At 32.2% G+C, this 15,000-nt stretch overlaps 1 protein-coding gene across 1 annotated transcript in view; it reads right to left on the reverse strand.

Moving 5' to 3' along the window:
- The window catches only part of LOC137626170 (endochitinase-like), a 51,433-nt gene that overhangs the window by 17,418 nt on the left and 19,015 nt on the right, over positions 1 to 15,000 (reverse strand). The window contains exons 3-8 of the mRNA XM_068357251.1: positions 13,682 to 13,848; positions 12,937 to 13,102; positions 12,607 to 12,713; positions 12,243 to 12,358; positions 11,972 to 12,098; positions 11,507 to 11,701 (exon numbers count right to left, since the gene is read on the reverse strand). Of these exons, the coding sequence (XP_068213352.1) occupies positions 11,507 to 11,701; positions 11,972 to 12,098; positions 12,243 to 12,358; positions 12,607 to 12,713; positions 12,937 to 13,102; positions 13,682 to 13,848 (878 nt within the window). The remainder of the gene's footprint in view (positions 1 to 11,506; positions 11,702 to 11,971; positions 12,099 to 12,242; positions 12,359 to 12,606; positions 12,714 to 12,936; positions 13,103 to 13,681; positions 13,849 to 15,000) is intronic.

Genomic DNA, 15,000 nt, shown 5'->3' on the forward strand with positions numbered 1-15,000 from the left:
TACGGCAATAGGCTAACTATACGACAGAATCTGAACCTAGACCTTTTAGGTGTGATACAGTGATGCATTTGTGTTTCAGGAAACAAAATCATACAATTCTTGTTGAATTGATCTCAAATTTTAACAGCATATGTACAAAAACTTAGAATTTTGATTGATGTTTTAATTGTTTTTAGGCTTACAAGGTTCATTCACTAGGCAAGTAAAGACCTTTTATGTGTGCTCGAACATGTCGAACAAGAATGTTAATTTTGCGTTTATAAGACAAATTCCTAAAATAAGGGCACGGTACAAAAAGTTCAATAAACTATCTCGATAACCACCGGTATTGGAAACAATAGTTGATTAGTTCGGAAAACATTATTTTGAAGCCACAGGAAGTCCATATAAAGCGCAAGTCGGAACATCAAATCTCCTCCTACGAGAAAATGAAATTTCACAAGGAAGCGCATGCCAGTGACACCCTGCACGGTGCGGTGCGTTCAGCCCTTAAAGACAGATGACAAATAAAAGCATAAATAAATCTTTGTCGATATACAAGACAAACTTCAAAATGACTTTGAAGAACATCAGTGATGAAGCAACATTCCATAAAAATGCAATGTTCACATTTGGGACAAAGAAAATCCCCATGCCACAGTTTAGCACACAGAAAGTCACCCAATGTAAACGTTCCTTTGCTATCTATAAGAATAATTTTCATAGCCCATGTTCCTGTTCATATTAAGCATGCAAAAGACGTTATCCAGAAATTCAACAGATTAAAACTCCTGAGCCTTGATGTAGAATCACTCTTTACGAAAGTCCCGATCAATGAAGTGCTAGGTTTCTTAAGTAAAAAATTAATCTCTTATGAAGATCACTTTCCTCTTGGCATTGAAAAAGTCTATGTGGGACAATCGGGCCGTTCTTCATCTGAAAGATTAACGGAACATAGAATATCTGGCTGGTTTTGAAACCTCGGGGATTTTCGTTCATCTTAGAAATTCAGTGCACCACATTAACTGGAGTGAGTAATCTTTGCTTTTTAAAAGTACCTGTCATTACAGAAGAAAGATTCTGGAATCAGCCATCATAAATCAAAGAAACACAATTAACTTAGTCGACGGACAATGGAAAGCTGACATAGTGGTCAAAACCCTTCTCAACTCGATAATCCACCGAGACCGACCATCAGATATTCATAAAAGGTCAAGACATCCTCATATTGGCTCAAGAATATGAAGACGCACCTGGATGGAATTAAATCCTGCTACGTACACAATGGGAAACATTTTTTTGCTCTCTTATTTAAAGTGTCACGGACCACTCCTTTTCTAATTTTTATTGTAACTTCGAAGAGAACCAAAGTATATCGGTCAAAATATGGTGATTTATTTCTATTTCTTTTGTTTCTTTTATTGGCCATTTTGAACAAACACCCCTTCCCCCCCCCACACACACACACACACATATATATATATATATATATATATATATATATATATATATATATATACACATATATATATATATATATATATATATATATATATATATATATATATATATATATGTATATATATACATATATATATATATATATATATATATATGTATATATATATATATATATATATATATATATATATATATATATATATATATATATATATATATATATATATATATATGTGTGTGTGTGTGTGTATGTGTGATTGTGAGAGTGTGCGCTCATATAGTTTTATTTATGAATATATATATATATATATATATATATATATATATATGCATATATATATATATATATATATATACATATATATACATACAATATATATGTGTGTGTGTATGTGTGTGTTGTGATGTAAGGGAAAGAATTTCACATTGAATAAGTTAATATATGTATGTGATTGGCTATTTAGTAAGTTTGGGTCGATAGAGAGACAAATGAGTTTAAATATTTCATAAAAAGAGAAAGAGGCTAGTATAAAAAATAGAGGAGTGAAGTGGTAGTTGAAAGCCAGTGTTCGTGTTAAATATCTACTTTGCAAATTCGGTAGACACAGCAAACAGTCCCGCGCAGGGTCTGAGCTGACTAGTCAGCAGAATGAGTCAGTGCCACACGAGTGCCACTGGCACCGGAAATATTGCAGAAAGCCGGTAACAATTAAGATGCCAAGCTCAGTGTATGATGTCACCATTACGCCAGAAGAGGGGATCAATAAACCACAAGGACAGTCACATGACGTGACGTAATAGCCGCACCCTGTATTGGGCTTAGTTAAGCGTCTATGTGAAGGCAGAGCAGGTCTGATCCTCACAAGCAATCGCCAATAACAGTTTCCCTTTTTCCCCCATCCTGGTGCAAGGCCCCACATCAAGTGCCCACATAACGAGCACTTAATCAACTTCAAGAAAAACGGTAACGTTGACCGCAAGAAGAAACAGGAGAGAAGTCCAGCCGGAGAGAGACGATGAAGGAGGAATTTTCCCAGACGAGTGTCGATGGGTGGACACCTGTTGAAGTTCGAATCCCCTATCTGCCCACAGGAGAACTCATAGATTTCGCATCCCAAATGCGACGTGTGAAGTAGCAGTCCACGTTTGCAGTCTTTGATTCTTCAAGTAATTTAGTGGTTCCAGTCAGTGTTTTAATTGATTAAACAATACAGAAGAGAATTGTAAAAATTGTCGTTCACTAAAGTTCACCAGTAAAATTAAGGAAACGAAACGGCATTCTACCTGCATCCATTCTCTTGATGATCTAAATATACATACATACATAAATATATATATATATATATATATATATATATATATATATATAAATATTTAAGTATATATATAAGTATATATATATATATATATATATATATATATATATATTTAAGTATATATATATATATATATATATATATATATATATATATATATACGTATATATATATATATATATATATATATATATATATATATATATATATATATATATATACGTATATATATGTATATATATATATATATATATATATATATATATATATGCACTGATGTAAATGACAGTAATAACTCATAATAACTAAAAATAATATTGTAGTTGAGCTTGATAATGAAATGATTCTGCCCCAAAAGCTTCACATTTGGTCGCAGACTAAATGGATTGAACGCCGTGGGATATTTATCAGTGCATACATTAATAAATAAATTCTTCCAGATACCAGTTGTATAATTATTGAAGCGAGGAAGAAGTAAACAAAAGGGCAAGAAAGAAACAAGAGTTCAAACGAAAGGAATTTTCACAAGAAATGTGAGTAAAAGATCTTTTCTCTTTAATATGTCTCTCAGTTGAAAGTAGGAAATTGTCTCTCATTCAAGATAGGAAATTTTTATCTTGCTAAGGTTTCTTGAATAATGTAAGAATTTTATTTTCATTTTCTTGTCTCATTAAAAAGTTATGTGATCTTTAAAAAAGTGATGATGATGATGATGATGATGATGATGATGTTATTAGCCCAAACAAAATAGGAGTGAAATATGATTTAGAAATACACAAGTAGGTGAAAAACACAAACGAGTAACTTCCCATAAAATTTAAGTTTAAGAATTTAACCAAACAATTAAACAACTAAAATGAACACAAACATGTTTTTGTGGAAATATAGGTAGGAATAACCCTGATAAAAGAAGGTTAGAGAATTATACAGTGGATACGTGGTTAGCTGATACTGGAAGTGGAATAGTTAGTCTAACAATAAACAATGATGCAGCGAAAATTAAACAGGTTATGTTAACAGTGAATAAAAATGTAGGTGATGTTCACACAACCTTAAATGGTAAGGAATTTAAAAAAATGTAGCAATATTTAGTGAATTTAAAGAAAAATATATGCACATATGGCGATTAGCCAAAGACACAGACAGGTTAACAAATCTAAATGAGTTCCCTTGGGCAAAATATTAGGGTGGCTCGATAAATGAATTTGCCACACAAATGGAGGATCACATGCAACAGTAAAGAAGGACATGATTCCTTTGCCAAAGGTAAAATTCATTGCTAAAGATCAATCCCTTTATGTAAACTTAGATGAGGCATTTACTTATGTGACAAATAGCATCCTAGATATGAGATTTTACGAAGAGAATGGGAAATTAGCAAGAATGCTAGGAAATCAAGAGGTAAAATCTAGGGAGCTAATAGCCACAAATCCTACCAGAGAAATTCAGAACAATTCAAATAGTTGCAAGGAAGTTAGAATAGTAGATTGGAATATAGAGCAAATTATCCTAGAATGAAACAGAATAATAAACATAAATTTAGGACAAAGGCAGTTAAAAGGAATAGAGAGGACACATCTAAATCTAGGGGAATATTACATAAAAAGAGAGACAAATCCGGCAAAATATTGAAAAAGGGGGAAACACACAGGGCAGAAAGGCAGGGCAGAAAGGCAGGCACAGAAATAAAGAACCCCATCATGAAATAAAAGAAGACACTTCTCAGAAGGAATACCCCTCCGGTACAAAGGAAGAGGAACTCAAATCCTCCAAATAGTGAAAATGAAAAAAGTTAAAAATAGTTAGCCGGATGGAAGGCAAGAGAGAAAGACAGGGAAAATATTGTACAGAAAAGATAGGCATATGTAGTGGAGGTACATCCACGTTGAGAGTGACTATTTTATTTTATAAAGACTGGCAAATACAGTTGATATACTAGGATGCAACACAGTGATACATTATCTAAAATACCTGCTTCCAAATTTTAAGGGTGAAAATAAGTGATTTAAAGGAACGGAATGCAAACAAGTAGAAAATAGGGGTATGAACCGTCAGGTTAGATAGAAAATTATTACCCAAAATGTGTCAAATGATGAATATTTTTTTTTTTTTTTTTTTTTTTTTTTTAAGCAACATTTTCCGATAAAGCATTAAAATATCGTCCAAATACGATACAATGATGGAGGATGAATTTTATTTGTGAGAAGTGCAGGCTTAAAGTAAAAATAAAGTTAGTCAGGATGTATGATTCTACTTGTCTAAGAGAAGTCTTTTAAAAAACTGGCCACTTTGTAGAAGTCGAATTTGACAGAAGAAACTAAGAAAAGGAAATGAAAATTAGATAAAAAAGGCAAGGAGAAATGGGAAATTTGAGAAATTTACTCCTTGTGAATAGATGATAGGAGCCATATAAATAAAATAGAATGTTGATAGATAATACAGTAAATAGAATAGAATAGTCTAAATAAAAGGGAATTCAAAGAAATTATTGTCATAGGCAAATGAAGCTATAGGCTTAGTGAATTATGGTGCTATAGGCAGAAGAGATATAAATAATGCTATAGGCATATGAATTAAAGAAATATGTTGCTGTTAGGCACAGATATTTAAAATTAAGATATAGGCATATGAAAAATAAATGAGCTATGATGGTATTAAGTAAATATAAAGTCCGATCAGTATTTAAATATAAAAAGCTAGAGTTTAGCTAGAGAAGTGATATTGATGCATAAGTAAAACTAACCCGTAGGTAGATAAGGAAGGTAGGTTAACTAGAAATGGAATGCCAGAGTCTGTCAAAAGAGATAATAAAGTAATTCAGATGATGGAAAAAAAATAATGCACAATATTTAATTAATACTACTCCGGATAAAATAGCTCATCTGAATGGCGGGTAATGACTTCTAAAATAAAGGAGTAGAGATTACAGTTAGGTAATCAGAGGGGGACATAATTTACCATAAGGAGCCCAGATGTAGGGATAACTGAGAAATAGGCAGAGATTGGCCATTTCAGGCGATAGGTTAGGTAGAATAGAAGAGTTGCAACTAAAAATGAATAGAAACATCGGGGCCAGAACCAGCCCAAACTTACTAAAACTTTTATTTACGGTACAAATTATGTAATTTTATCTATTAGCCACACCCCATAATGAACACTGAGTGTTGAAATAAATAAGTCCTTATAAAACTCCCGAGATATATTTCCCAATGAGGATAAAAGTATTAGACTTATTAGGTCATCATAAGTAAACTTAAAATCCAGAATATAAATCAAATATTTATCCCAATAATAATAAAAGTTGTTTTGGCTCAGTTATTGAGGAGTGAGCTACATAGTTGATATTGTAAGTACCATGTTCAAAGAATACAAGCCCTTCATGGCTATCAGCAAATTCTTTGATTAATGATAGAATTTAGAGTGAAGTCGACGGGCTCATCTCAGCTCCTCTTACTATTGACAGAATGATGATCTAGATTTTTTGGAGGGAATCATAAAGAAGGAATAAGCCTATAAAATGATGCTACTAAGTTTAGTAAGAATATAGAGAGTCATTTAAAGCAATAGAACTAGTCTAGAAAGAAGGAGAATAGCAGCATAAGGATAAAGAATAATGAGTGACCCATCCCTGGATTTGAAAAGGGGCAAGTGTAGATAGATTTAACATATGTAGAGAAATAAGGGTTAAAGTGTAAATCCTGCTTCACTAATATTTGAAAGATGTAGAACATTTTTTTAATGATAGGATATTACGGAATAATAAGCAGCATTTGTTAATATAGTCAAGCGTTAAAATAAAGTTAACCAATAAAAATGTAAAATGCAAATGAAATAAAAGGCTATAACAATGAAGTAAAAATGATTTTTTTATCCTAACAATGAGTTATAAGAACAATAATGCCTCATAAATACAAAAGGAAATGTATCATTGTAAAAGGGAAACCCAAAGATGGGTAGTAAATTATGGAAGTATTCTTAAATAAATAACCGAGTAGGGTAGGTTATTCATTTAATGATCTAGAGAAATTTAAGGTATTTATGTTAGGGCATAGAGTAAATGTACTTATTAATCCTAAAAATTATTGTGATTTTACTCTCCAAGGACTATTGTTGATGATTGAATGAAAGAGATATTAGGATCCTTAGAATACTGGATGTTTGTCCAGGATTTCAATACATTATCGGTATGTTTAAGAAGATAAAAGACAGGGAGATATTAAGAGAATTATCATCACCAACTTTTTGTTTCAGTTGTCAGGTAAGAAACTTAGTTTTAGGAAGAATTAAAATAGAACAAGAGAAACCAAGGGTTATCAGGAATGTTGTAGGTGACTTACTCCCAAAGATAAGAATCATAGAGCATGATTGCATATTGCTCAAAGGAATGCATACAAAGATTAGGGAGAAATAGTTGTTTATGAATAGAAATCCCTGACATACTAACAAAGTACTAACAATAATTCATGCTCAAGTTAGTAAGACATCCAGTAATAAAAAACTACATTTAGTGATACATCAATGTTTTACCTACAAAAAGATGTTAGAGATTGCAAATTGATGCCTATGTATAAGAAGTATAAAAGTCATGTAAAGGTAATAATCCCTTTAAAAATTACGATTGTATTACTTCAATCCCATGGACTACCAGAGACTTTGTTCCCAGAAATTGATATATGATAAAAACAAACTGGTCTACATAGAATTTGATTTGACAAAAAAGGGGGTTAATGAATCTGTAACAAAATAATTTGAGACCAAGATAAATAACTAGACATTCGTGTCACTTGACATTTCTCTCGGAAAATGCACCCGAATTCACTAGTGATTAATGAAAACTGTGCAATATTTTTCTTAAAGTAAGAAAGGTGAAATAAGCCATGATAAGTCAAGTTTAAATAGAGGAATAAAAGGGGTATATAAAATAATCGAAGGGGTTGAGGATATCCTGCGAACTATATATAGACTAACTTGGAAGACTGATATCAATTATCTTGAAGATGATGAATTTACTTTGAAATAACTCGGTATATTGAAACATCTGATTTTTGTTAGATAGATTTAGGAAAGACTTCTATACTCCCTGTGAAATGACACGAAAAATTTTGGGCACTCATACAAATATTGAGGGTAACAAATGAACAAATGTTATAATTATGTAAAGTGTGTTATTCTACAACTTAATTTTATACAGTATATGTATTCCCTCTACATCAATGAAGGTCCAAATGATAAAGGTCCCCAAACAAATAATTAAGGGACCACATAGAGTATTGAATTACACGGGGAGGTAAAATGAGATTTTTGTTATCGTTGTTGATAAAGTTATGGGTAATGTTGACAGTTGGAACAGAACCGATAGGTGATATATAATTTACAAGAGTATTTATTTTATTTTCAAGTTTGATTTAATAATAATGGCAATTGAGAAAAAGAGTTATTATTGCAATTAATAAGCGACGCATTTAGTAATATTTGTGTAACACGTGTAACAATGATAAACATGCATGTGAATAATGATTTTGATTATGATTTGAATGTTGATTAGGTTGACTTTAATAAAGAGGAAGAAAGGGTAATAATCAAAACAATTTATGATATAAAAATGAGTTATGTTCTAAAGTCAAACTGAATATAACTAAATAATTGAAATCCGGAAAGATTTAAGTAATTAGAAATATAAAATGTGCACAAATAATGAACTTAGAGAAGGTAAACGTTTAAAAGGTTATTCTTAATCCCATAGAAATTACACAGGAAATAGTGTAGAGCAAGTACATATGTAGAGTTATATTCATTACACCCTTTCATTTTGAAGTTAAAAGAATAAGTGTGAAAACACACGAAAAGATGTTTATGCCTGTGTAGTAAATTCATCCTTGAAAGAAAGGACATATAAAGAGTTTTAATGGAAATATTCTGCAAATGATTTCTTTTAAAAAATATTTTTAGTATTGAAGTGATAGTTTCCTGTCACTTGAGTTTTATGGCTTACTTTTTTTTAAAAGCAATATATTTGAGAATTGAAGTTCTTGAGATGAAGATAAAATGCAGGCAAGGTGCAAATAAGATTCAAACTCATAGAAATGTATCTATTATGTATTGTATATGTTTCTTTATTATGATATAATTATGATGCTTTGATGATTTATGAAAATAACCCACAAGAGTACTGAAGGTAAAATAACCATGAGTTTTTTCAATATTTTATGACAAGAATATGAATGATTTTTATTCATTTTTATGATGTTGTGATTTGATGAGAAATGTTTCTTTTATGCCATTATTTACGATGATTTTTCATGATGACATTAAGTAAAAAGACTTACAATGATGAAGTGCAATGATGTGAAATGTTTATAGATATATTTTATTACAAATGATTCATACTCTTCATGAGTAATAATGTGCAAGTCACATAATTTTTTTTTTATGATTTTCAATGACTGCAAAAATATTTTTGATAAACTTGAATTGAGGATGTGTAATGATGGAAAATGTTTATCAATATTTTGATTAATACGCTTCCTGAGTAATAATTTGCAAGACACATAATCTTTTGATTGCAAAAATATTTTTGATGAACTTGAATTGATGATGTGTGTGTTGAAACGTTTATTATCTGTCATTTATTGCATTGCATTTAAGAAATGAGGTTTGTGTTTACATCAATAAGACCGAGATTTTTGAGGTCACAGGTCCTGGAAAATCTGAGTTTAATAAAGTTAAATGTAAAGGCATTTTACAATTACTTGCACAGTTGATCACAGTGGACATAATAAAGTTTGACGTAGGTACCCAGTGGATTAAGGGTTAAATATTCTATTACAAAGAGTTAAGAAAATAACATACATCAATTTTGTGATGAATTGTTTGAAGTGAACAGATAGTTTTCCTACATATATATTTTGATGATAATCATATTATGTGTGGGTATGCAATTGCATTATTTATAACTATGATGATGAATATTTCTTCAATGATGAATTCGATTTATTATGTTGAGATGCATTTTCTTTTGATGATGATGATTATTAATTGAATTATTATTGGGTAAACGATGAAATGAGTTATTAAAATGTTGAATTCCAGAGGAATTCCGACAGGCGACTGAGTGGTGTGATGTAAGGGGAGGAATTTCACATTGAATAAGTTAATCTATGAATGTGATTCACTATTTTGTAAGTTTTGTTCGATAGAGAGACAAATAAGTTTAATCAATTTCATCCAAAGAGTAAGAGAGGCTAGAATCGAAAAGAGAGGAGTGAAGTGGTACATGAACGCCAGTGTTCGTGTTAAATGTCTACATTGCAAATTCGGTAGTCAGACAGTCCCGCGCAGGGGCTGAGCTGACTAGTCAGCAAAATGAGTAAGTGCCAGACGAGTGTCGCCGGCAACGGAAATATTGCAGATGGCCAGTAACAATGAAGACGCCAAGCTCAGTGTATGACGTCACCATTACGTCAGAAGAGGGAGCCAATGAAACACAGGAACAGTCACATGATGTGACGTAACAGCCACACCCTGTATTGAGCATAAGCGTCTGTGTGAAGATAGAGTAGGTCTGATCCTCTCAAGCAATCGCCAAGAACAATTTAACTTTCTCCTCCATCCGGGGGCAGGGCCCCACACCAAGTGCCCACATGACGGGCACTTAATCAACTTCAAGAAAAACGGTAACGTTGACCGCAAGAAGAAACAGGAGAGAAGTCCAGCCGGAGAGAGACGATGAAGGAGGAATTTTCCCAGACGAGTGTCGATGGGTGGACACCTGTTGAAGTTCGAATCCCCTATCTGCCTACAGGAGAACTCATAGATTTCGCATCCCAAATGCGACGTGTGAAGTAGCAGTCCACGTTTGCAGTCTTTGATTCTTCAAGAAATTTAGTGGTTCCAGTTTGTGTTTTAATTAATTAAACAATATAGAAGAGAATTGTAAAAATCTTTGTTCACTAAAGTTCACCAGTAAAATTAAGGAAACCAAAAGGCATTTTACCTGCATCCATTCTCTTGAGGGTCTAAATACATATATAAATATAAAACTGCATAATAACAATTGTAAAATAATAATAAGCATGTAAAAGCTTCATAATAACCAATATATATATATATATATATATATATATATATATATATATATATATATATATATATATATATGTATATATATATATATATATATATATATATATATATATATATATATATATATATATATATATATATATATATATATATATATATATGCATATAAATATACACATATATATACACACCATATATATATATATATATATATATATATATATATATATATATATATATATTTATATATATATATATATATATATATATATATATATATATATATATATATATATATATATATATATATATATATATATATCTATGTGTGTGTGCGTGTGTGTGTGTGTTTGTTAGTAATGAAGGTTTACTAGCTCTGAGAACAGATCTAAAACTACTGAATGTATACAAAATTCTATAATCGCCTTAAAACATAATAATTTAAGGAGGAATTGATGGAGATCTCTAGTGCTTGGATAACTAAGTCACTTCTACCAATATTATCTCGTTACTTTGACTTCTGCATGTACCTCATAATCACTCTTTTATTATTTATTTATTTTTTTTCCAGGAGTGCATTTTGGTTTACTTGAGTCTAAATGCTTTCTTTCCTGGCATGAGACTGTAGCTATTCTCGGAAATCTACTGTTCTTCTTTGATATCATTACCTCAAAGTAGGCCAGAGTACCAGTGGCATTGGTGTATGGTCCAGGTTTGCCGCCACCTTCCCATTTCTTAATTCCTGCGTGGATTCCATGATTATCTGGAGATCCGAGAGTGTACGTGCGCCCATAGAATGGAGTTCCTATTACAATCTTATCACGAGGACAGCCATAATCTTCCCACAGGAGAGCGCCATCGTTCTGACGAAGAAAAATTTTAAAATTAAGTTGAGATTTGTGTTACCAATGGCATTCTATAGATGAAAAATAAGTCTTAAAAACTGGAATGTTCAATTTATTTCCGCTGGAAACAGCATTTTATCACAGATATGGCTGAGGTGAATAGAAAAAATTGAAAATTCCTTCCATTTGAGAGTTTAACAAATACAAGACCTAAATATACATACTGTAAGATGAAGTAGGAATAAATTTTCAGTGAAAAAAGTAAGTATAAATTAACGAGATACCCACCACATTCAGTTTTTCGTATGCCCACTCATCCCACTTTGGTCTTCTGTATAACATCGAGTGAACATCGGCGAAGCCACACCAATTGCCTCGAAGATCATAGGTCATCAAATGAATAGCATCCAGTAAGCTATCTCAAAGATATTTTAAAGAAGTTGATTTCATTCTTGCTGGACAAGATAAAGCTAGAATACAATTTTATATTATAAAGAAGGACATTTCAAATTACAGTACTTTCAAGTATATCTCATTGATAACTACTTAGCCACCTCACCTGCACAGCTCTGGCACATGGTAACCTTCATCAAGTCTAAATTTGGCTACAGGGACGGCGGCAGTAATATCCCAACCTTTTCCTTCAGCTTCAAAAGCAGCTCTAAGCTCTAGCACCTGATGGGGTTGGATTCAGATCTTTGTTAACTATGGACGATTGCATAATGACTGTTATTCGTCGCCATTTTTATCAGCAGATAGTTAATATCTCACAAAAGAGTATGCCAAATGATGCTCAGAAGTAAAGTTATAACTATAAAACTAAAGGTTTATCAGTCTTAGGAGTGGTCAATGATATAACCCATGAGGGTGTGAAATCATATTCAGATTTCTAAATTACATGAAGAAAAAAGTGAAATACCTACAAATTTCAGGAAATTGTCTTTGTCGGCCATAGTGCCACCTCTATCCATAGCACCTGGATACTCCCAATCAAGGTCAAACCCATCAAAGTTGTATTCATTCAGCAGAGCTGACAATAAGAAGAGAACTTTAGACAAAGCACTGTACCTGTAAACTTATCTTATAGTCTGTGCTTTGTGCACGTACTGTATATATGGCATCACATAAAGAACCTCAGAGTAATCTGATATAAAAAGTGATACACATTGAAATAGTTTCATTGATCCTGTATTCATTACTCAATTTTTTTTTTCTTCAGTGAACTGTAATATTGATCGAAGGATAAAACATACCAACAACACTTCTGATGAATCCTGCCCTTCTGTCGGGAATACTGACCAACTGGGAGTATTTCTTGCCTCCTTCAGCCCATCCTCCAACAGCAATTGTGGTTTTCAAATGGGGATACTTTTCTTTCAATGCTGTAAAACGCTGGAATCCTTTAGCATCTATGTCAATCTAAAAGGAAATATAGAAACGTGTTGGTCAAATTATAATCCGATATTTCTTTACTTCAGAGCTCATGTCCCTCCCTTAAACTATGTAACATAAACTTTACTACTATATATATATATATATATATATATATATTTATATATATATACTATATATATATATATATATATATATATATATATATATATATATATATATATTTATATATATGTATATATATACATATATATATCTATATATATATATATATATATATATATATGTATGTATATATATATATATATATATATGTATATATATAGATATATATATGTATATGTATGTGTGTAGAAAAAAACTCGAGAAACAAGTAATGTTTTACTTCACTGAAGTGAGCTTTTATTTAAAAAACAATTTTTGCTCAGAATAATTGCTACGTATTAATATTTACTTGTTTCTCTACTATATTAAATTATACTGTGTGCAAATGGGAATAAAGTAAGAGTCTAAACACTTACTTTGCATTACTTGGAAAATAGAGTAAAATGGAATCTAGTAAAATACTCGAATAAGCTTCCATGTTACCTGAAGAATATTACGTACCTCTGGGTCGATGATAAGAACTTCCCAAGTAACGTTTGAAACGCCGCAGAAGGAGTAGATGAGGTGAGTGCAAAGATCCCCAGGGATGTCTTCAATGTCGTAGGACCCTTCTCCGGGTCTGTAAACTCCCCAACTTTCATAGTAACAGGTGCGTCTAGCTGGAGTTTCTGTTTTAAGAGAATTAGAGTTTTTCGAAAATATTTTTTTCAGATTGCAGTTGATATTTTAGATGGCCTTCTATGCCGTTGCTCCAATGGATTAGACAAAAGATAAGCAATCAGGTGTGTAAAAGGAAAATATTCAACTTCTGTCAATTCAGTTGTTTTTAAGTCGACATCACATGACATCTGCACTTTTTGGGGGATCATCTTTCTTTTGATTATTTAAATATTTAGTGGATACACGAGAAAAATATGTAGTATGTATCTAGTTAGTGGAGAGGCTCCAGCATGTTGATATTATTTGCACTCCTGCTGTCTTTTCCAGGGTATTTACCTACGCTTACCTTGACAAGCGATAAAATGTCTCGATTATTCTGATCAATCTATAAACAATCTTCTTCTTTCTCACCGTAATCCTGACACTAATGGGTCGGTTCCCTGATGCACCCTCTCCAATGCCTTCTGTCAAAGGCATCCTCTTCCACAAAACCTCTTCTCTCTATTTCATCCTTTAGAAGGTTGGCCAGGGGACCAGCCACCCGTTGAGATACTACCTCTAGAGAGTTATGCGGTCCTTTGACTGGCCACACAGTACTACATGGAATCATTCTCCCTGGTTACGGTTCATTTTTACTTTGCATACACATACACCGAATAGTGTGGCATATTCTTTACAAATTCTCCTCTGTCCTTATACGCCTGACAACAAGGATTACTAAACAGTTCTTCTTCACCCAAGTGGTTAACTACTGTACTCTAATTGTTCAGTGGCTACTTTCCTCTTGGTAAGGGTGGAAGAGACTCTTTAGCTATGGTAAGCAGCTCTTCTAGGAGGACACTCCAAAATCAAACCATTGTTCTCTAGTCTTGGATAGTGCCATAGCGTCTGTACCATGGTCTTCCATTGTCTCTGGTTAGAGTTCTCTTGCTTGAGGGTACACTCAGGCACACTATTCTATCTGGTTTCCCTTTCTCTTGTTTTGTTAAAGTTTTATAGCTTATATAGGGAATATCTATTTAGATGATGTTACTGCTCTTAATATATTTTACTTCTCCTTGTTTCCTTTCTTCACACGGTTATTTTCCCTGTTTGGGCCCCTGAGCTTATAGCATCCTGCTTTTTCATTCCTCCTATTTGATTATATTCCAATTTTTTAA

The sequence above is a fragment of the Palaemon carinicauda genome, chromosome 2 (genome assembly GCF_036898095.1).
Source record: "Palaemon carinicauda isolate YSFRI2023 chromosome 2, ASM3689809v2, whole genome shotgun sequence".
Taxonomy (NCBI): Eukaryota; Metazoa; Arthropoda; class Malacostraca; order Decapoda; family Palaemonidae; genus Palaemon; species Palaemon carinicauda.